The sequence below is a fragment of the Corvus brachyrhynchos genome, unplaced genomic scaffold (genome assembly GCF_000691975.1).
Source record: "Corvus brachyrhynchos isolate BGI_N302 unplaced genomic scaffold, ASM69197v1 scaffold209, whole genome shotgun sequence".
Lineage (NCBI taxonomy): Eukaryota > Metazoa > Chordata > Aves > Passeriformes > Corvidae > Corvus > Corvus brachyrhynchos.
The window spans coordinates 1,166,482-1,189,949 of record NW_008246056.1 but is presented as its reverse complement, the minus strand read 5'-3'; the positions used below and the strand labels follow the sequence as shown (position 1 = coordinate 1,189,949).

Below are 23,468 nucleotides of genomic sequence, written 5' to 3'. Positions count from 1 at the left end.
GGGACGGGCTAGTGCTGGAGAGGGGCAGGATGAGGTGGGGGAGCAAAGCGGGATGTTCCTTGGTACCTACTAAAGTAGCAGCAGCTGGTGAAAAGGCTTTAAGGCTGAAAGGAGCGGCTGAAGGACGCGTTATCTTTTGTGTGGGCCCCGGTGTAAGTCCTTGTGCCGTGGTTTGCTGCTGTGGTTGCTCCGTGTGGAACCAGCCGGCAGGTGGCTGAGACTTTGTTGCCGGAATGGCTCTGTGGTAACAAACTTCATTCTCAGCCTCCCTTCTCCTTCTTCCCCCTTCTCCGCCCCGCAGGGAATATTCCCGTGGGGGTCATGAATCCCTGTGCATTTTTGCAAATTCACGTGGCAGTATTGAGACGTTGTGCGGAAAAAGTCATTGGTAAAGAAAGGATTTTCTGTTGGATGTTCGGCTTTGTGGAATTGGTTCTTATTTCCTGTAGTCGTTTGGAGAATTCCTTCAATTCCTGTTTCTCCAAGCGAAGTTTCCCCATGAATGACAAAAAGCTTGGTGGTGTTTCTCTTGTGTTCTAGGCAATTGCATGATGTAATTTAGTGTTATTTGGAATAGGACGCATTAGTTTTCTGATGAGTTCAGAAAACACTGGAAAAAAATATTTTACTGAATTTCCCACACTGAATTACATATGTCATGTATATTAGCTTTTTTAACATTGAGAAGAAGTACATGTTCTTCTATAATCATAAGTGTGGTCTAGCCTGATAAATTATGATGGTCCACAGTCATGTGTTAGTGGCTAATTTTCTACAATATTGAAATTATTGTCATTATAGCTTTTCAATAGATGGTCACATCTGATTTTAACAGAATAGTAGTATTTTTCTAATTATTCCTTTTTGGCTGATACCCTGTTGTCTGATGTTCCCTTTCCTGTTTTTTTTTCCCCCTCTGATCTTTTAGGGTCCAAAACCGAAAAAAAAGGTAGGTAGGCAGAAACACGCTGTAGTTCACTGTTGTGTTTATTTTTTTATCTGTTTTTTTGTTTTTTTCCTGAGGCAGCTGGCCAGAGCTAATTGAATTTGAAGGAGGAAGAGGCGTCTCCAAGACACCGAGCTTTTGTGCCTTTTGCAAGGAGGCCAAGTGTTCCTGCAGCACTGCGGGAGAGAGCGTGGCCAGTGCAGCCACTGCTTGTTTGGCTTGGCAACGGGTGTCCAGGCAGAGAGGCGGTGTCCTGGCACTGTCCAGCCATGGAATGGCAGCAGGACCAGGGCAGTGACTGTGGCCCTGGGCTGGGCACTGGTGGGGCCACACCTCGAGTCCTGTGTCCAGTTCTGGGCCCCTCACTGCAAGATGGACATTGAGGGGCTTAGGCGTGTCCAGAGAAGGGAATGGAGCTGGGGAAGGGGCTGGAGCACCAGGACCCGGTGGGGGGGGCTCAGCCTGGAGAAAAGGAGGCTCAGGGGGGACCTTCTGGCTCTCCACAACTCCCTGACAGGAGGGGGCAGCTGGGGGTGGGGGTCGGGCTCTGCTCCCAGGGAACAGGGGACAGGACAAGAGGAATGGCCTCAAGCTGTGCCAGGGGAGGCTCAGGTTGGATATCAGGAAGAATTTCATCATGAAAGTTTGTCAAGCACTGGAAGGGGCTGCCCAGGGAGGTTTGGAGTCCCCATCCCTGGAGGTGTCCAGAGAGTGACTGGATGTGGCACTCAGTGCTCTGGGCTGGGTGACAAGGTGGGCATCAGGCGCAGCTTGGACTCGATGAGCTTGGAGGTCTTTTCCAACCTGAATGATTCTGGGATTCTGTTATTTGAGTCATAGGCTGGACACAGAATGAGGAGGTGAAGGGACCACAGGCAGAAGTCCATGGGAAACTGGGTTGCATAAATTTATCCAGTGGGTTATTCTTAATTCAGTGATAATGAATTTATCTACCCCTCCCCAGCTGTGCATCTCGCTCTTCTCAGTGCTCTGTTAAGTCATAGGAATGTGAAAAGAAGTTGACTAAAACGTGATTTCAAGTAATTGAAACAAGCAGATTTTCCACTTTCAGTTTAATCATTTATTTATTTATCAAAGTGAAAAGAACAAATTCTTCCCTGAAATCCTAATGGGTATAAGTGTGGGTTTTACTGACTATTTTGGCAAATTAATACTTTGATAACAAATGTGATAAGATGCACTCAGACTCTGGTGGCACTTAATTGTCACCATTTTGTTACCCAGCTTCATGGTAATCTCTGCACTCAGAGTTGCATTAGGTATATATTTATTGCCATGCCAAGTAGTGTGAAGTGAACAAGTAGTTATTTATATCTGAATAGATGATAATCAGAATCAAAGTGTGAGATAAGAGTATTTGTAACACAGTTGGTGTGTGAAGAAGGACCAGTGGTCAGATAATTTCTGAGAACCCCAAATTTAAAATTTAGTCATTCTAGGATTAGGCTGGAGGTGAACAGTGAACTGTCTGGAGTTGCAGTAAGGATTTTATAACAGAAAGGAGAACTCTTTGCTATTTTGTCTTGTGAATTAGATGCTTCTAAATGCCAGGCTTGTCCCAAAATACATTGTCCAGTATTTCCTAAAATGTTTGAAGTTGTAGCATCTACTTTCGTAGCAGATCTGCCTCTTACTCAATTTCTACATTAAACCAGAAGATTTTAATACTCTCCTGCTGTGGCTGTGTTTGGGAATGTCTACCATAGAATAAAATACTGATTGTAAGAGCTTATCATAAAAATGAGAAGAAAATTGAGTCGAGGATGTGCATTACTATTCTGGGGGCTTCATTGGCTGTGTAGGGAGTCTGAAATCTTAATGCAGGGATCACATGAGAAGGGCAAAGTTACAGAGTTATGGAACTGCCAAAATTAAAATACTACTGACATTTGTTTTCTTCTCCCTTATTGCAAACGTGAAGTCCAATGGCAAAACTAAAGATGAAAAACCGAAGAAAGGAAGGGACAGGAAGCAAAAAGACAAAGGTACTGTGCACTTCATTTAGAGGGAATATGATGGACAAATCATTTATTTTAATTAAGTGGACAGAAAGTGACATCTTGAACTAGATGTGAATTGCTGTCTGTGTTCCTCAAACACAATTGATTCCTCCCTCTTTTCTGGTGTGGACCAAATTCCCTGTTCCTTGATGCTGTGTCTTACTTCCCTATCAGAGCAATACTCTCTTCTCTAGTTATTCCTACTGCAATTAGGAAGTTGGGAAGAATTAACTTGCCATTAATCCATCCTGTTGGGGGCTTGGGCATGCTGTGACTGCCAGTAAGTGGCTGCTAATCACTGGTAAGGTTGTGCTGTGGGAGTGACAGCTCAAGTGAGCACAGGCAGATTTGGAAACTGCTGCTGCTCTTGCCTCAGTGCAACACACATGCTTGACATGATTTACTTGTAGGTAGTGACATCAAGTCACTGTTTGGGAACATCTGGATTGAGGCACAGGCTGTACCATCTTAGACTGAAGGCTTAGAGGCTGAATCAGTTTTAGTTTTCACATCCTCTCTGATTTTCTAGTCCCTATGGCAGCAAAGAGAAGCCAGAACTGTGGAGTAGCAAATCTTGAAGAGGATTTCAATGAAAAAACAGCTGTAAAATTGAAATTATAGGAAACCACTGGTTGTAGGAGAGGAGAAGAGGAACTTGGGGTTAAAGCACTGAGTTTCACCCAAGACTTTGGATTGAGAACCTCTGTCCTTTGAAGCTATAGATGGAGAGAGCAGCACTTGCTGGTCCTTGTATCCACTTTTATCCTCACAGAATGATAGGGGTAGTGCCATAGACAGTGTGTTTTAGTACTATTCAAATTCATTCAAATCAGTCTTCATGGGGGAAATTTCTGTGCAGTGGAAGATAAACATTTATGTTGCTTATTTTATGGTGGTTTTGTCATTACAGCCAAGAACCAGATCATTTTTTAGATTTTATTTAGGAAGGCATAGTTATGCCCTTGATCTCTTTCCCAATCTTCAGGTGAAGCCCAATTACAAGCTGAACAAGAAGAAGCAGAAAGGCTTGAAAAGGAGAGACTTGAACGAGAGCACTTGAAAAAGCTTGAGGAAAAGGTTAGTTTTTTACTCAATGAAAAAATGTAATCCTATTTCTAAACTTGAGACAAGGCCTGTAAAACATGAGTAATTTAGTGGGAGAATAGGAATGAATTTCCTTATGTACTTACTGTTGGGAACAAAATTGAAGAAATTTTCCAGTTTGTATAAGCTTAAATACATGAACTTTTGTGATAAGTAATTCTTCAGTTCAATTAAATGCCTTTTTTTTTTTTCCATTTCCACTGTGCTTTCAATTGAATGTGTTTTTTGTGTTCTCCATGAGGCTATTTGGTACAAATTCCTTAATTGGTTACCTCTTGGGGCAGATACAGTGATTTGTATTTGTACATATATGTGTGTGTATTGGTCTAGGTATATTTATTTTTCTGATAAGACTGGCGTTCAGAACAAAAACTGACTGGTAATAGATAAATATTTTTGTGTTTAAAAAGGAAAAAAAAGAGATTTACAACAAACTAATTTTTTTTGAAAGAGGCACTCTTGTCTACTCCTCTTGTACTTCACAGAATATTTTTTCCTCCTAGGGAGAAGATGAACTTAAAATAATAGAAATTAAAAGGGAAAAAATAAAATAATCTTGCACACTTTTTCCAAAATTATGCTTACAGTTTTTAGCAGCTCCCATGAGAGCTGGCTCCAGGATGCTGATATGGAAACTGTTCAAGTGAGAGGTTACAATCATATGTCACATTATGTTTATCATATGGCTCAGCAGCTAATGTGATGACAATAATAACATACTGCAAACCACTACAGTCTTCTCAATTGGATGTTTCATAAAAAAACCAAGTTTTCAGTGTTTGGATTTGTTTAAATAATAATTCATTCAAATATCCCAGATTTGTTTCTTGTATATAAAATAATAGTAAGAAATAAGCCAAAATATTTAACTGCTATGTTTAATTTTTTTTTTTTTTTAACAGTATCAAGGAGCAAGGGAGTCTGAACTAGCAGAACTTAATTCACTGGAACAGAAGTTTCTTTCTGCACAGCAGTGGAAAATGGATTACAGAGAACAAGCCAAGGTAAGCTTTCTTGCCAAAATCTGCCCAGAGGTTTGGCAAGGAAGAGACTTCAGGAGTTTCCAGTTCTTGAATGTAGGTATGTGCTATGACAGCATTTGAAATTCCATCTCAAAGCAATGACATGCCATGCTTGCTCTCTTACCTTCACTTTGGAGCACACAGAGAAGAAATGTGGGCAAAGAGAAGCCTGTTCGGTGATCAGAATATCAATCCCCTACACCTTACCCCAAGAGTCACGAGGAATTGTAATTTCAGATGTTCAGGTATCTGTTTTTCCTCTTCTATTTCTTTAATTCATTCTGCTTTTAACCATTTGACCAAAAAAATAGTTCTGCCAGGGCTTAAAAAGAAATTCTGAAGAACATTTGTTTCAGTGGTTCCTGGATATCACAGGTCATCATTCAGAGAGAGAGGTTTGCCAGATTTTTGAAGGATGTGGCGCAAATCCAGGTCAGGGCTGGAAACATATGAAAATTCAGCTAAAAGTTGATGTCTGCAGTTCAGGGTGACATCCATGGAGGTTGAATCATCACCCAATGGCATTATGTACCTGTCCAGTTAGATTTTAAGTGGTAAGGTGTGGAAATACAGTAGTAGATTTCACTCTTGTGAATCTTGCAGACACATCGCTCAGTAATAGTCTGATAATGGGATTTGGTCAGGTAAGGAACCAAAGGTTTAATATCCTACAGGGTGGTCAACACAAGGATTTTCTCTTTGTCGTGTGTATTGCTTAATCCTTTTTAAAGCTTCTGCAGAACAACTTGAGAATCATAGGCTAAATCATGTTAGAGAGGACTTCTGAAATTCATGTAGTTCAACCTCCTGCACCAAGCAGGGCAAAGTCTGAAGTTAAATCAAGGTGCTCAGTTGGGTTTTGAGATATTTAAAAGTTGGAGGTACCACAGCATCTTTGACAGCTTTACCACTCTCACTATAACAACTTTTCTCTAAATGCAATTGGCATTTCCCTGTTACGGCTTGCGGTCATTGCTAGCTGCTGTTTATTGATGTTTTTGACAAAACAGAACTGTTGGTTTTAAAATAAGTCTGATTAAACACTGGTAGATTATGGGAAATACCAGAGTTTCTGTTAGTCTGTTGTTAAGATTATTTATGGCAAAAGAAATACATAATACCAAATGCTGAGTTTCCACATCTATTTCTGAACAATTCCAGTTTAGATGAAGAGATGCACTTACAATTTACCATGAAATTTATCCTTTTTCTCAAAAAAAGTGTTGTTACTTCTAAGGACATGATGATAAAAGTGAAGCTCTCTTTTAAGTGCAAAGATGTAAAAAAAAGAAATCAGGTGTCTTATTACTGAAAATTGATCACTTTTTATACAGGAGTTTGTTTGCACTCAGCACTCCCCTATTGTTGCTTTGTTTGAAGTCAGTGGGAATGCTGATGGAAGTGGTTGGGAATGCAATCCTGTAAGTGCTTTTGCTTTAAAAGATCCATTTTCCTTTGTAATGCAGTCTTCAGTAACAGGGGGTTATTAATCTTCACAGCAAACAGGAGGGTAATGTTTCCTTAATATCCTATTATACGGATGAAAAAAATTCCATTATGGGTGATAAATTGATCCCGTGAGCCATTGTTAGGCTTACGTTTGGCATTAAGTGGGTTTAATCTGCCACTGATTTTTTCTTTCCACTGCTTGCAGGAATGACCAAGAATTGATTTGAAAATAAAATTCTTTTAAAAAAAACCCTAATCTAGGATTTCACATTCCTACCAGAGTTTCTGTAACAGGAGAATTGATGGTGGTAAGGGACAGGAAATCTCCTTCAGAGGCAGAGAAAGGAGGAGTTTAACATGTTGTAATAGAGGCTCTTAATCAACTTTATTGCCAGGGTAGGAATTTTCAGTTTTCTTGGCAGAATCTGATCTGAGACCCACCTGCCTCTTCCACCTGCACCTTCCTCGTTTCTCTTCTCAGTCATTTTATTATTCCAGCCCCTCCATTATGGCAGGTACTGAATTCATTGCTTTTGTGGAGCAGAGCAGAACCCACTGATAAATAAGTATAAACAGCAAGTGTGAGGTGGGCAGAAGCATCTTAACACATTAATATCAAAGTAAACCTTTTTTTCCTGGCATGGGGGATAATAAACCAGGTGGTGTTAGAATCCTGTTTAGATGCAGGTGTGAATTTGTCACTACAATTTATTTGCCCTTTAGAATCCTCCTTTTTCTTGTAAAAGCTGTGTGCAGCACAGCTGTATCCACTTTTCTCTGAACTCTTCTGCAGTGGGAGCATTACCTCAGCTGTGATGGGAGTCCTGACCCCACTGTACCCCAGGAAATGAACACTTTCATGAGCTTGTGGCGTGAAGACCAAGATGAGAGCGTTCAGCTTGTGATGGAGAAGGGGGAAGTGGTGCTGAAGGTAAGTGTTAAAATGGTGTATTTCAGTTTAAACTTAACAGCCCCCACTTACTCTATTTTCCCTTTTCTTGTGGCCAAATGACTGAAAGGCTGTAACCCTCAACACCTAGAAGTTTTTCTTTAATTTTTATATTTTTCTTTAATTACAGGTTTATTGTTAACCCTTAAAGAAGATGTGTATTGACTTTAAATATGCATTTAAGGGATTTGTGTGCTGTGTTTCTACACTGAGGTCTAGTACTCCAACACCCATATTCCCTTCCATTTGGAGCCAGAGCGTACAAGCTCAGATATAAATGCTTTGGTGGACAACAGCCTCATTTTGTAACACTTGAGCCAGTAAAATGTCATGTAAGAACAGAAGTTCCCAGAATTGATTTTTACCAACAGGAGTCACCAGGCATGGATAGCTTGTGAAGCAATTTTAAGCAATCTGTGCCTGCTCTGTAAATTCAGGATTTTAGTTTCATTTATGCTGACTTTGTGGTGTTTTTCAGAAAGTTAATGAGATTTTCTAGAAACTAGTGGGGGGAGAGTTGCATGTGTAACACAAGTTGCATTGGGCTGGTTTGGTTCTGAGTTAGATTTCCTATCTGTCTATAAAAAAAGTTATTTTTGTGACCAAGATCTGTTTAGGTACAAAGGAAGTAGGTTTGCCTCATTTTTTATGACAGAACACACGTTACATTAAAGATGGTGTCAAAACTTCTCCCATATAAATGTCTTCTAGTTGATTGAGAAGTTGGAGTTTCTTTTATTGGAGGCATCACCAAATGAGATCACAGAAGAACAACGGGTCCAGTACCAGGAATTCATTCTGCAGTTGCAGGTTCTGCTTCATCAGAAGTACAACGAGGCTACGCAGAACCTGCTCAAAGTGAGTAAGATTTACTGCTTCAAAGTTGTGATATGTGCACATAAGTTTAACTCCAAGTGTCTTGTAATGATGGTTGGCTTTGTTTGGTCTTAAACTGTCACAGAGATGAGTCTGTGAGTTTCCAAATCATGTTTATAGCACATGCCAGACTTGTTAATTATTCAAAACTCCTGAAAATCTGAACTTTACAGTGGAAAATCTCATCATTAAGTCTGACAAGATTAAATTACTGGGAAATTTTGTGAGATTTGGAGATAATGAAAACAAGAGGTGCTGTATGAAATTTGTTGACTGTACCAAAAAAATGTAGATGTGAAAAGCAGTTCATAAGGTTGCCTTGTACTCATTTTTTTAATACAAGTTCATGTGATTAAAATATTTTTTAAACTAAGAATCTTGGGAAGAGTGAAGAGCACTCAAACAAGAAAATGAAAATGTGCTGGAGAGTCAGTTTTTTGAGCTTCATGTATAGGTAGTGACCTTACTATTTCAAGAATATTAATCAGATATATAAGTATGTTTAGCAAAGGAATATTAGTGAAATAGTGAACCAGTTGTATGTGCACAGTCAAAACCCCCTGCAAATTAAGAAATGATGAATTCTTGTTTACTGAATTTAGGATTAAACTCCTGATATAATTATCATTTCACAAGTTTGATGTTGCCTAAATGATAAAATAATCTGTGCATTGACTCTGGGGTAGGAGTCCGTTATTGCTCAGGAAATCCCTTTTTTGTTTGTTTTTTATAATTTATCCTGAGAATTAGGGTAACAATGGAAGAACCCCTACTTGGCAGTACTTGGCTCACAATTTATGAAGTCAGAGGAAGAAAAGGAATGTAGTTCAAATTTTAAGAAACAGATTTGAGTTTATAACTGTTGTGTTTTAGTACATAAATACAACTTAGCTGGGCTTGGTCTGGTGTATTTTCATTCTTACATGTATTTTTAAATTTATTTATTCAAGTAAATGTAGGTAAATCGAAGTGAACACATAATTTAATTGGCTTTTTTCTTTGTAGAAAGCTAGTATGTATGAAGACTCTGAGACTGGGAATATGCACACAGTCATAAAGGATAAAAATACTACTTTCTGTATTTGGGTCAATCTGAAGAAGAAACCAAGGTACAGCACACTGAAATTATTAATTTGAAATGAGGCCTGGCTTTGTTGAGTAAACACCAAGAATCAATTTCTCATCATCTTTTTTTTTAATATTGAGTAGCATCCATTCTGCAGACTCTCAGTGCTGGCTGTTGCTAAGCAGTGGTTTAGAGATATATAAATTTCTTTCTTAAAATGCCACAGCAGAACCCTGTCACTGCCAGAACAAATTTGGAAGAAAAACAATAAAGCTCATGCAGAGAATTGAAGTTCCTCTGGAAGCAGTGTTTCTTGCTGATGCATTTAATATTTTCTAAGTTCTTCCAGTTGCTTGCAAAGCAGTGGATGATACTTGGTGCTCAGTTAGAGAAAATATTTTAGAGCCTGGGATGCAATATCAATTCTGAATCTAAGTTTTGTGGTTTTATTGGATTACCATTTAAATGATACATTTTCAAAATGAGATTTTTGAGCAGACTTCTTGCTCCCACTCCACAAATATAAGGAATAAATTATGAAAAGGACTTCAGCTTGACCTGTTGCTGTGAGTTTTGGTGAGATAAGTAGAAGAGTAGGTGCTGAGCAATGTCAGACTGACCTGCAGGAAGAGCCCATATGGGTTAAGTGTTATAGCCTTTTGGCCAGCAGAGAGCTGCACTTAAAATATTCAACCAACGTTTAAAAACTAAGTGTTGCTTTACTAGAAGATTTTTAGAACTTGTGACCAGCTTATCTTATCCAAAAATAATGATTATTTGAATTATTTGGAAAGGTGCTGAGAGTGATGTAATACATCTTTCAGGTAAATGACCTGTGCAGGGATTTTCCCATTAAATTAGTGAGTTTTACCAGGAATGTAGTTTCTGGAACAGCTACCATTTGATTCTGCCTCACTGCCATCCTGTCAAGACTTACTTTTGAAGCTTCTGATCCCCTTGACGCAGTTGTGGCTTTGCTGGAGGGTCTTACAGACAGCTGCCAGCACAAGCACTGTGACATCCCGCAACATTTCTCAGACCGTGCAACAAATCCCAGAAGAGATTTGAACATTTGTGAGGAAACAGCAAACGAAGTGCTGCCAGTCTTACCAGGGCCTGTTGTTGTTGTCACTGTCCTTCCCAGGTTCAAAACCCACATGTTCCAGGAGGCAGGGCATGGCTTTGACCTGCCCAAATCCCTGGCCCTGAGCAGCGTCGCCGTTCGCGTGCTGCACACCCGCTATGACCACGTGTCCCCCCTGTGGCTGCAGTGCCAAGGACTGCCAAGGCAGGAGGCCTCAGACAATGAGGAGTCAGCTGAGCATCCAAAAGACAACGGGCAAGAACCAGGAGAAGAGGAGGAGAAAGGCAGGGAAGAACCCAGCGTGCCTGCTGCAGAAGAAACGCCTTCTAAGGAGAGAAAGGTAGGTAAAAAACCTCCTCAAAGGATTTCCTACACTGCTCTTGTTAACTCGAGGCTCAGTCACAGTGCAGGACAGCCAAATCCTTAAATGTTTTAGAGGAAAAGGCAACTTGTGTCAACAGTGTCATAGATCTTCTCAAGGGAATTGAAAGATGGAAAGTAGAAAGGGAAGTCTGGACAGGGCGTGCAGTTGGCATTTGGTTGGTGGTTTAAGAGTAGGATCAGGCATGAGGTGGCATGGCAAGATATTTTTATAAATCTCTGGCATGTGTACAGATGAATGGATTCTGCTTCTGTGAAACTGACAGCCACACAAAATCCCTGCAGGAATCCAATTTTAGGAAAGTTTGCAGCGTGCAGAGTAGGATTCAGAGTTGAGCAGGTGGTGGCTGTACAGGTCCCAGGCTGCTCCATGTCTGTGTGCTGACCCTTTGCTGTTAGAGGGCTTTTCAAATACTATTTCTGGCTGCCTCTCCTCTTCCTCAGCTCTCTTCCATGGAATATGTTGGTTTTAGGTGTGATGGAGGTTGCTTGGTTTTGTGTTGTCCATACTGGGTTTGGGGTTTTCACTTTCAGTATCACCTGTGACTTTCAGGTAAATGACCTGTGTTGTCTACCTAAAATTTCTGCAGAAATAACTGACAAAATATCAAGATTTAGGCCTTCTTAGTATGTTTGGAGCAATTTCACAGGATATTCAGATTTCACAGGATATTCTGAGTGGGAGGGGACCCACAAGGATCCTCGAGTCCAACTCTTACGTGACTAAATTCTGGGATCCATACAGGGATTGAACCCCTGTTCACGATCTTGGCTTTTCTCCTTTTCAGTCCCCAGCACCTTTGTAATGATCAGTGCTTGAAATCCTACTTCTCTTGGTTCCTTTTTTCTTTTTTTGTATGACAAACCTTATCTTTTGGCATTTTTCACCTACATTTGTCAGATTTCCTTTAAGCTCCTTCATTTTATTCCCTCTCTTTTTCTTTCCCAGGTCTTGTGCTCTTTCTCTCAATCCATTTTGTGAATTTTCCTCTTCCTTTGAAGGCTCCACTTCTTTCAGCTTGTGTCCTCTCACCTCCTGTCCTGTTTGAGCAGATGTGTGTTCTTCCCATGTGCTGGCAGGCACAGCCAGGGCACAGAAGGTGCTGTGCCTGCAGAGGAGTCTGCTATGGCAGGGATGAATCCCTATCTGGGTTGGAATTTGGCTGGAAATCCAGGGTAATGTTTCTCAGCATCCTCCTGCCTGGCTGTGTCTTGAGTTCCCCCACATTCCTGTATGTAAATACAGTGTGTGAAAGGGAATAAATATCATGGGCCAGGCACAGGCCAAAGCTGCAGGTGGGGTTCTGGCACAGTTTCAGTATTGGTTTGGATTCAGCCCCAACTTGCATTTTCTGTGTGCCACTCTGCTGGCTGTAAAATCAGCAAAGCCACAACTTCTGAGTGCACACTCTGCTAAAAAGGTGTTGGGTGCTTGTTTGGTACTTGGGGAGCTCAAGATGGAATTTGCTGTGGAAATGAAGTAACTACTTTGTCTCTATTTATATATCCAGTTCCAAATTAGAGCGTACCTTTAATCAAAATATTTTTGCTAGCTAGGTAGAAATTATTTCTCTTAAAACCTTGACCCTGTAGCAAGATTGGTACAAATGTTTCTGTATCCCTTCTCCTTGGGCCTCCCTGAAGGAGGTGATACCTTCTTCATTGTGTTTGTCTCTGACTAATGGAAAAATGTCTTTTGCTTTTTATCTAGGAGAGTGCTGCCTCATTGACAGAAAACAGCAATAACACAGATGATAAAAAAGAGACAGAGGAGGAAACTGAGAAGAATTCAGACATTTTGGACGAGCCATCACAAGGTATTTCGTTATTTTTGATGTGCAGCACTGCTAAAGTGCTGAGGCTAAGTATTTTATATGTTAAAAATTCTTCCCTGTGATGGGGGGGTGAGGCCCTGGCACAGGTTGCCCAGAGAAGCTGTGGCTGCCCCATCCCTGGAAGTGTCCAATGCCAGGTTGGATGGGGCTGTGAGCAACCCGGGATAGTAGAAGGTGTCCAGGGGGTTGGAACTGGATTTTAAGGTCCCTTCCAGCCCAGGCCATTCTATGATCTGTGGAAACACTGCAATGTCTCCATGTGAATGGAGCAGAGTTCACAAATATAGGGATGTTTTAATAACATTTGAGTTTTGTTGACATTTCTATTAATGATTGTTAAATGTGGGGAGATACCAGGACAGATAGGAAAATGGAGTTTGTCCCCACAGTTATTTTTATTTATTTATTATTTATTTTTATGTACGTGTTTATCACGTTTCTGTAGATATGTGTGTTGTTATACCTATCTTTATGGGTGAGACACACAATCTTTATGAATCTGCCAGGCTCTGGGGAGCTTTACTTCCTCAGAAAATGATAACTCAAATGCATATTGTGGTAGGCATTGGTGTAGTGTGGGGTGTTACTGAGTATTGCCTAAATAGTGCTTAAAGTGAGATCCCTGCTCTTACACCTTGTTAAAAGAGGGCCTAATTGTAGGAAATAAAACTCTTTGTGTGTCCCACATGAGTTACAAATTTCTCCAGTGGTGTGGTGTTGTCCTTTGGTTTAATAGGAGTGAGTTTTCTTGTAGTACTGACTTAAATAAAACAACTGCAAACTGTTGGCATGATTTAGCTCCACAGCCTTTCAGAGTTGTCATTTTTGATGTGGTGTCATTGTCTCAAAGCAAATTTCATAACAATTACAGTAGTTGTTTTTACAGTATTGAACACTTTTTTCTGGATTCCTGTCACAGTAACTTCTCTCCCCCTGTACCATCCCATGTGACATTTTAGGTGGGGTTTTTTTTGCTGGTTTTGTTTTTTAAAAGAAAATACTTATGGCCATTTATGTCCACGGTGTTTCTGCCTTTTACTAACGTTTTCCAAGCAATTAAACCTTTATGTGGTATATACATAATTCTTTTTTATCTATGCATAATTATCTTTGTTATCTGAAAATTGTGTTTCATGTTCAACCCTTCTTGCTCCTCATAATTATCATACGTCTTTCACCTTCAGCCCATAATCTTTTGGTGCTTTATTTTTATTTATTTTGATCTACTATTTTACTTGCCTTATTTCTTTTCATATCAATACAATCTTGCTAAATCTGTCCAGAATCTCCTGTATTATTGTGCTTATGAAATTCTTCTGTGGGTAGTGATGGGACTCATTGTGTCAGTAAATCCTTACTCCTGTAGAAAGCATTTGGAACTGGCTACAAACGCAAAAGCTCAGCACCGCATCAAGAAGTGCTTTTCGTTGCCCAGCTCTCTGCCTTTCCCCACGTGTCAGTGATTACAAAGAACACCAGTAGATGGGGCTGAAATGCTGCACGGTGGGAAGCGCTCCAGCACGCAGTGAAAATCGAGAGGTGGGAAATGTGGCTGGGATTGAGCCCCAGGTGAACTGCTGCTGTCTGGTGCATTTTTTAGAAGAGGGCGCAGTGCTGCAGGAGGAGCCGGGCGGCAGAGAAGAGGCAGCAGAAGTTGTTGATCCGCAGCAGCTGGTGCCCGTGGGGGGTGTGTACCACACCGATGCTCTGCAGCTGCCACCTCAGGCCCAGGACGTCAGGGACTGGAGCATGGTGGAGGTGAGTGAGGAGGGGATCGGCCCCTCACGCCCTGGCAGCCCGAGGAGCTGCTCCTGAGGTTTGTCACCGCTGTCACCTGCACTGGACACGACGTCCTGAGCAGCAAAGGAGCGAGGCAAGGTTTGCAAATCGTCCCTTTTTCCTCTGGGAAAGGTGAAAGCAGAGTGGTAACAAAAATCCCCGCCAGTCCAGTTCCAGGCTCTTCAGGGTGGCTGAGGACTGCAGTCCCTGTGCTCTGGTGTCCTCTGCAGTGCTGACCTACCCCACAGCTGGCACTGTGGAGCTGGAAACCTTTAATGAGCAAAATTCCCAGCCACACTCAGCAAGCAGGACTGTGGGCAGGCCAGGAGGGATGAGCTCTTCATTCCCAGCCACCTGTGGCCTCTCCTTCCCTCTGACACTCTGCAGCCAGAGGGGAATTACACCTCTTTTGCCTCCCAGGTGCTCCTGGTTTTCTGAGGCTGTGGATCTGTGGAAAAATGGCTGTGCCCACTGTGTGGCACTGCCTTGAGGGTGCCTTCAGCAGCACAGGAAGGGTTCCAAGGCCCCGTGGTAGCTGCTCTTCTACTGCCTTCAGAGCTGTAGTTGGAAATGTGCAATATTAGCAAACCCTTTTAAATGGTGTACTAAAAAACTTTGCAGTGGCTGGATGAGCTCAAAGAAAAACACCTGTATTTTCTGATAAACCCCTTATCTGTCCTTTTCTCTCTCTTTCCAAAGTTGCTGGATGTTGGATGGGAGGTGTATCCATATTCCCCAGGAGAGGCTGAAGATGGCACACAGGCAGCAGTACAGATAACCCTCAGGCTCCCTGACAATGTGATTTATTTTGAAGCGCCCGTGGTAGCCCGATGGGATCCTGCAGGTATGAACTCAGGACATCAAATTTAAAATAAATTCAATAGTGGAATTTATGCCTCAGTTGGACTATTGTCACAATGCAGCTGTAAAGATAAGGGCCAGTTTGGAGCCCAGAAGTAACTGGGGGACTTCAACGTTAATTGATTTGGGGATTTTTTATTTGTTTTTTATTATTATTACTTTTTTGGTTTTATTTTACTTCTGCATTACTGCCAGAAGCCTTCCACATGCCTCTTTGTATTTTTGCATCCTTTTTGTCCAGGCCAGCAGTGGAGAACTGATGGCATCAGCAACATAACCTATGAAGCACAGGAAAGGAGCATCACCTTTGGGATGGGTGCCTTTTATACAGTAGCCCTTCTCCAGGATGCTCACCTGAACCTGCCCTATCAGGCCTGGGAATTGCAGCCTACTGGTGTGGATGAAGGGCTCTGCACAGTCACTGCAGTCTTTGCAACCATTCAGATACAAATTAAGGTACTGTAAATATTTTTTTTATCAGCCCTTTGCAATTAAAACCTCCCATAATTATTACAGTGTCCCTGATTAGGAATTTGAGATACTTCCACAAGAGCAGTTTGAATCTCTGTCTTTTCCTTTCCAAGCACTGTACTGGTTATTTAATTTCAGTTATTTCCTATGAGACAGCATCTGTGCATTTGCTCTGAAAAGTTCCAGTCAGTGTTTAGCTGTTGGTGGTGCCTTGCTGCATTCAAGCCTGTTCCACCTGTTAGACTTGAAAATTGTTCCTCTCCCCTCCCAATTTTAACAAGAGAAATTAAAGCAGTCCTAGCAGCCTGCTACTAATGCTCCTTGTTTCTTCTAAAAGTTCAAGCTACACATGATTATCCATCTGCTCACTGCTGTATAAATCAGTACACCAGTGTCATTTCTGAATTCCTACACAAAGCTGGCTCCTTCAGGATCTGTAAATGAAAGGTCAAAGCCCAGAGTAGCAGATGATGTAGGTGACAGCCAGCATAGCAAAGGTATTTGAAGCCTAAAGCAGAAAATGGCTTCCATGACCAGTAAGTTGCTTTCACTGCTTTGTACAACAGGATAATCAGTGTATGTTGTCTTCAGTAGTGGTGGAAGAGGAGGAGGTGCTTTCCCACATCACAGGACAATGGATGAGTCCTTTTGCCCTCAGAGAAGCTTTGAAAAGAGCTGGAGTGAACATTTTCCCAGCAGAGCACTCTCACAAGTATGTCCCTGTGCCCAGGAAGGTGAGTGCCAGAGAGTTTCCTGTTGGCTTTTCCCCATTTTTCACTCAGGTCACCCTTTCCTGCACTGGGGCCTGCTGTGCTGCCAGCTGAGCCAGGGGACTGAGTAAAGCATTGCTGTAACCCGGGGAAAGAGAGTGAGATCTACTTTGTCTAACTTGTCCTTCTGCTCTGCAGGCTGCCCTGGCAGAAGGGAAGGCCTATGAACAGATGGCTCTGCTTGCAGCTGCTTTTGCTTTTGCTCACAGCAAGTGGAATGGAGAAGCAGGGCCAGGGCAAGTCGTGTTCAAGGTTTGTGGAGTCAGACCAAACCTCCAGAGCAGACCAGCACTGACCCCTCCCCAGTTAGACAGAAACAATTAACTCAGCCATGTTGGCTTCAGCCCCTGCCTCAGTTCAGTGTCACAGACTGCACTTGAGACAGCTCTCAGGGGACACAAGTCTCAGCAACAGAGACACTTGCAAAGGTGGCAGGAAATGGAACTGATAAGTCACCAAGGGAGGCTTTAGCCAGAGCTGGGGTGACAGAGCTTCATGCTCTTCAGAGGCCCCTTGGAAGTCAGCAATCTGCTCTGCCAGCTTTTTAGAGAACAGCTGGAAATCTCTTCCTGCCTGTAGGGTTTTTTTTTGCTCCCTACTGCAAAGGAGGGACTAAGCAGCCTCAGAGCTGATTTGTCTCCAGCTGTGAACTTAAACACACGGTTAAAACTTCTCCCAGCCAGCCAAACACTCCCAGGTGTGGCTGGAGATAGGTAACACCACGCTGCTGAAAGCTGGAGCAGCTTTCTCACTCTCAGGTTCAATGCATGTGCCACAAATATTACAATTTGTGCTCTGTCAATGGCACAGGCTTCACCTCACAGTGCATTGTCTCCTGCCCTAGGTAAGTGAGCATCTGAAAGCAGATTCTGCCAAAGACAACCACTGGTCTCTTTATATGTTTAATGGTGAGAAAGTACAAACCCTCAAGCTCACTGAAACCAGTGAAGCTTTTTCAGAAGAGCTGGAAGAAGAGTCTGAATTTCACTCCACACTCTACCATATGCTCAAGGATCTTGCCAGCAAGGAAGCCATGGATAAAGTGGAAAGAGCTGGCAGCCTGTTTATTGATTCTGTGTATCAGCTGCTCCTTGCTACCAGAGTTTTAGCATTCTCTTAGATACTGTATGCTTTCCTTTAAAACTTTATTATCAAAAGCTTTCAATAAAGTTACATTTCATCCTTTTCTATTCAAATCATTGAAACAGGTTCTAAAATGCAAACATTTTATCTTTGTTCAAGCAAAATAAATTCTTTATTCTCTTGTGGTTAGACCACCTAGACGTGTTTATTGTTAGCTATGTTCAAAACTGCTGTTCTGTTGTAAACCTCAACAGAACTGAGGCCCTTTTAGCTACTTTTAAAGATGACTTTTGTCAGAATGGGGAAAAAAATATATATATTTTTTTCATTTCAAGTCATGCTTTAAAGAAAAAAAAGTTCATCGAGGGGAGCCGGGGTTATCCCGGGGGGGGGCCGTTGTGTTGCAGTCCCGTGTAGGGCCACAGCAGCTGCTGCAGCGACGTCCAGGAGTCCCCGGTGCCTACGGGGGCTGCATCTGCCGGTCTCTGCAGGGACAGCCCCGTGAGGAAGCTCGTGAGAGCAGCCAGCAGGACCAGGATGGACACGGACACCCAGAGGGTTTTGTTCGCGTTGGAAAAGGAAGCCTTGAAGTGGGATGCCCACGCTGACACCAAATTGTACCTGGGCAGGACAGGAAAGCACAGAACCCTTCAGTGTTTCTTCAAAATGTGCAGCTCTTCCCACCCCACCCCAAAAAGCCTTAAAACAAACGAGATCCCACAAACAAACATCCTCACAAGTGACAGGTTGTTACTGTTCTGGGAGCTGTGCAGGGGGAGCTTCGTTCTGGCTTTAAGACATGGTCAAGGAAGCAAATCCTTGATAAGCTGACCCAGCTCAGCAGTCCAGCCCCGCTCCCTGTACCTCACACTGGGTTCCCAGAGAGCATTTCCCAGTCACTGGTCAGTGCCTGTGGCAGTCAAAGGAGAAAAGATCCCACAGAAGCCAACGAAGTCTCCACTTGCTCCTTTTTCCTGCCACGTACCCTAGAGTGAGTGCAGTGACCCCTGAGGATGGAGAGAGGCTTTGGATGAGGCAGAGACTTGGAGAAACCCATCTTCCAGGATGATGCGTGTTTGAAGGTTTGTCCAATATTTGGTGCTTTTGTCCATTTCATGTGTGTTTTTTATTTTTAATGGATGTTTGAGTTCTAGGACACTAAGCTCAAAATTAATAAGGCATTTTCTAGTGTATGGCATAATCTTTTTTCTTCATTTTGTTCTGTGGAAAAAATTAATTTTCATGCTTTGTACTTAAGGATACACAGAAGCTGCATTGACCCTTCCACACCAAGCAATCCAAGTGCACAGTAGTTAACTGGATTAGTTGTTGACTGAAGAATAATGTGTTAAATCTGTTGGTGCTTCCTTCTATTGGTACACTGTTAAAATTTGGTGTTCCTGTGTACCAGGAGCTTTGGCCACACTTGTGGAGCTGTAAAGCACTTGGATTGCTCTGCACATGTGATGGGAAAGGTGTGTTAGGAGAAGCCCCCTATGAACAAACTGCTGTTCTCTTGCAGATCTGCAGCAGTGCTTTTGGCAGAGTGGTTGAAGGGTTTGTGAGAGCAGAGCAGGGCGATAGATAAATCAGCTCCAGTAGGTTGACAGCTGTCTCCTTATATTTACAGAATATAATAGAAACGCAACTTTTCTGCTTTGTACCCCCCTCCAGGTCTGGTTCACCATTACTCATCAAGAGAATCCAGTCTCATATGCATGGATATAGTAAAAAAGTCCCGATTTCTGTAGAAGCAGAGCCTGTTTTAGGTGGCCTTCATCTTCAGCCCTGATTCAGAATGACAGCTGGACTCCTCTGGCTCGAGGAGGACAGCAGCAGTGTGAAAATACACGCAGCTACACCAACACTTACGGTCTCCTGTGCTGGGGAGTCACTCAGCTCATTCTTGCACTGCAAAATCCTTCTAAAAAATAATTTAATGGCTCTGGAATTGCTTCTCCCAGCAGTGGGACCAGAGCAGAATGGCAGCATTAATGCAAGAGCACAACAAGATTCCTTTCACAGCTTACTTGGGGAAGGAGAGTACAGGACACAGAATTAATCCTCATTCTGATGTTTACACATTTTTTTAGCTCTTTCAATTTAACCATCAAAAATAAACTCCCTGAAATATAAAGTATTAAATAATCCTCTTTCCCCTTCCCTTATATGTGGTGTCCTTACAGGATTTTAAGAGGGAAGCTTAACCTGCATGGTTCACAGATGCTGTTTTTGGGAAGAGCAAGATGTAGAGTGGTGGGAAGAGGGAATTAAGGGAAGAGCTGCAACAAAACACAACTGGTGACCAATGCCAAGTTGCCTTTGGAAGCTTGTTACAAAAGCATTTATATACACATTTTTTTGGTATTTTTCCATCTCTGAGTGGTGTGCAACAATGCATAAAACCAGGACACAATTACTGCAAGTGTAGCTGATGTCACAAATTGTTACCAACGAGGAACCGTAAGAGGGGACAGAAACACACCTTACCCTGGCCTGCCCTAATTTAAGCATCTGCATCCATCCTCAGATGTCTGAATATGCAGTCCAGACACTGGAGGAGCATCTCTTGTGCAAGTCACTGGATGCTGTTTGCATATCACAACTCCAAAAAGCGGATCACTGATTATTTGTAATAAATTTATGCGTACACTCAAATGAAGACTACTTCGAAAGCCAAAACGTGCTACCTGTAATTAGGGAAAACCAAATTTCTTCTGTTACATTACCAAAATCATCTCTATAGGGTGGGAAAGGAGGTAGTGAAGCAAATCTTTTCTGGCAAAGCTGTACCATTAGGCAGAACAAATGCTCATCTTGGAATTCTCTTGAAAAAGAAAGGTAATTTTTTGATGAATAAATTTAATCAATAAACCTAAACCCAACAGCCACAAGAGCAAGTTACTGGAGGTGAGAATTACATATGAGGCAGGCAGAAATTAAACCCCAAATACAGCTACACTGTTAACTCTATTTAACACAGTATCTCAGTTCAGTAGTTTATTTTCTACCCCAACCTTAGTGTTTAGATTTCTAAATCACTACAGCAATTTAATAAGAAAACAAGTTTTGCTACCTGAAACTAAAGGCTAATTTTACCAGACCATTGTACAGACAAAATACAGATGACAGTATTTAGAAAGCTGGATACTGGTGACCACACATAGAAACTGAATTTAAAACTGAGTTCATATCAATTGTTTTTATTAGATATCAGCAGTTTACAAATCTGAATTAAGAAAATTACAGAACAGAATTAACTTGAATTCATTCTTGGTTGTACGGTTTTTTCTTTAAGGTCATAATAATTTTTATGCAGGATGTCATCAGCAATAAATTCTAGACTGTCTAAAACACAGCCCCACTATTTCCTTATTCAATAATTGATAATTTATCAAAAATCTAAGATTGTGCTGAACATTTTAACAAGTACTTAATTAACTACTCTATTAGGCCCTTAGTGTATTTCAAGGTTTTTTTTTCAAATTTGTACACAATACAGAATTTTTAAAAGCACTTAAGGATTCTATATTGCAATTTTTTTGTAACTTTCAAAATTTGGAATAAATAGACTGTTCCCACAACAAGGTGAAATCCACTGTTTAGTATTACCACATTTTCACTTCTCCTCACTTCACATCTAAGCACAGAACCTTCTAGCTGGAATATTGTTTTAAACCACTAATTCCCCACCATTTTAATGCACATCCATTTATGACTTCAAGAGCTTTTACTTCCTGGCAAGCACAGGTTTAATTTAAGTGTATATTTTGCTACAGTCTACTAAACACCACCTCCTTCTTTCTCTTTCCTGCCTCACAGACAGAACCAGTAATAAAATAAAGCTCCAAATTTATCTAACAATAAGGTTGTTAAGAAATAAAGACTGGAAAGAAGGAAAGAAAGAAAAAGTATATGCCATGTAACAAGCTGCTGCAAGATTTCTGCTCTGTCAAGATGAAACAGCACTCAGAAGAGGCTGACTCAGAAATCTGCACTAAGAAACAGGTGAAAACATCATCAGTCTTAAGGCAACCTTCATTTGAATCAGCAGAATGACCACTTGTGTGCCTGAAGAGGAATCCTTCTTTAGCTTCAGTTAGGAACCATATCGATCCTAGAAAAGTAAAAACAACAAACCAGACATGAGTGGGTTTTCCATGGAAAGAAATCAGTTTTACTTCCATTTGTGCAATTAAATAGCAGCTGAACTCTTCAAGACTTTCAGAAAATTGACCAGTGCTTCCAAGAACTGGAGTTTAGGGTTGAATTCCAGGATAATCAGCCTGATTTTCAAACATCTGAGAGCTCCCAGTGACCTCATACAGAACTGCCAAGTGACTGGAGCATGAAACATGCTGGACACTGAGGCCAGGATGTCTTTTTTTGTGCAAAACATGGGTCAAAGGTCAATTAAAGAACCAACACAAGAGCTGGGCTGGATGATCACTGTAGGTCCAACCAAACTACTCCATTCAGGGTTAGGAACTGTGATGAGTTTAAAAACAGAGTGAAAACAACTTTCATGATGGGATTTTTTGTTTTAAGAAAAAAAAATATATCCTAATGAAGGTGAGCTAGCAAATACAGATTTACATTTTAAATGATAAAGATTTACAGTCTACTTTGAGAGGTCTACAGAGCTCAAAACCAAATTCATTCTTTCTCCCTAAAGATAAATCAGTGGCAGGATCCATGGTAGTAAATCGCTACAGAAAGACTTCAACTGATGGTTAGTAGACTGTGACATTTTTACTCACCTGTATAGATGTCATGACCCCATTAGCAAGGACAGAAAGTTTTCCAGCCATGGATTTCACTCCTTGTTTAAACTGAGCTATATCAGGAGCTGAAGGCAAGACATTGGTAATGTTGTAGCTTCCTAAAAGGAGAACACACACACGGGGAAAACAGTATTTTATATTAAAAGCATTATATTATTTATATTTATAGAAAAGCTTTTTTTTGTAAAAATATTATTTATATTTATAGAAAACTTTTTTTTTTCTCTCCCTGAAGTACAACATATGGATAGGAGCACTAGACAGAGATCTCAGTGTCTTAAATGCATCTTCCTCTGGATTGTTTTCAGGTTTTCATTAATTCCACCCAAGAGTGTCATCCTCTACACTCTGTATTCCCAGCTAAGCAATTCATGTTTGGATAGTAAATGATTTATTCTGTACTTCCACTCTGTGACAAAGTTGTTTTGTATACTCAACAGCTGTTATCCCCTTGCAATTTAAAGGTGAATGCACTTCAGAGGTGGCTCAAGTGATGAACTCAATTTGTGTGCATGCATAGGGGTGATTTTCATGCTGTATAAACACACATATTTTGCCTTACTACATCTGAGGCTTGGAAAATTTCACAAAAATTACAGTAAATGCCAATAAATTAGGTTTTAAAACTCCAGACTAATGCTGACAATCCAGCCTTCCTTAAAGTCAATATATTTTGGACAGAGTTAGCACTGCTGTTATTACGGAAGGTGCAAGTCTACAAGTAACAGAAATCAAAGATAATTAATTAACTACTCTAATTGCACTCTAAACTAACTGCATGCTAAGTATTAACATGCCAGCAATTACCATCACCCATTCATTGGTGAAAATAATTACTGGCATGTCTCAATATCTGATACTGTCAAAGGCACAAATCAGAGTAAATCAGAATCACAGAACCACGATCACAGATCAGTCACAGAATGGCCTGGGTAGGAAAGCACCTGAAAGCTCACCTCATTCCCCCCCCCTGCCATGGGCAGGGAC

The 23,468-nt window shown here is 41.3% G+C and overlaps 2 protein-coding genes and 1 long non-coding RNA gene across 10 annotated transcripts in view; 2 read left to right on the top strand and 1 right to left on the bottom strand.

Annotated features, from left to right (window-relative positions):
- Positions 1 to 19: 19 nt before the first annotated feature.
- Positions 20 to 17,888, top strand: LOC103623390 (protein CASC1). 7 transcript variants are annotated; one of them, XM_017745762.1, is made up of 18 exons: positions 21 to 152; positions 929 to 949; positions 2,889 to 2,952; positions 3,953 to 4,044; positions 4,974 to 5,075; positions 5,231 to 5,338; positions 6,428 to 6,514; positions 7,336 to 7,473; positions 8,203 to 8,349; positions 9,373 to 9,476; positions 10,578 to 10,857; positions 12,610 to 12,715; positions 14,334 to 14,491; positions 15,212 to 15,356; positions 15,615 to 15,829; positions 16,411 to 16,578; positions 16,753 to 16,866; positions 17,459 to 17,888. In XM_017745762.1, the coding sequence occupies exons 1-18, from the start codon at positions 30 to 32 to the stop codon at positions 17,732 to 17,734; spliced, it is 2,448 nt and encodes an 815-aa protein (XP_017601251.1). In that variant the 5' UTR covers positions 21 to 29; the 3' UTR covers positions 17,735 to 17,888. The 7 variants fall into 7 exon arrangements, with proteins under 7 accessions (XP_017601254.1, XP_017601251.1, XP_017601253.1 ...); XM_017745767.1 differs by having other exon boundaries at positions 122 to 244; XM_017745765.1 differs by lacking the exon at positions 16,753 to 16,866 and having other exon boundaries at positions 20 to 152.
- A 304-nt stretch (positions 17,889 to 18,192) lies between these two features.
- LOC108449517 lies at positions 18,193 to 21,092 on the top strand. The gene is made up of 2 exons (XR_001865681.1): positions 18,193 to 18,779; positions 19,372 to 21,092. It is a non-coding gene; the product is annotated as an uncharacterized LOC108449517 (long non-coding RNA).
- ARFGAP3 (ADP ribosylation factor GTPase activating protein 3) overlaps positions 20,885 to 23,468 on the bottom strand; it is a 25,792-nt gene continuing 23,208 nt past the window's right edge. For both annotated transcript variants that reach the window (XM_017745770.1, XM_017745769.1), the window contains exons 15-16: positions 22,458 to 22,579; positions 20,885 to 21,814 (exon numbers count right to left, since the gene is read on the bottom strand). In XM_017745770.1, the coding sequence (XP_017601259.1) occupies positions 21,797 to 21,814; positions 22,458 to 22,579 (140 nt within the window). In that variant the 3' untranslated portion in view covers positions 20,885 to 21,796. The remainder of the gene's footprint in view (positions 21,815 to 22,457; positions 22,580 to 23,468) is intronic.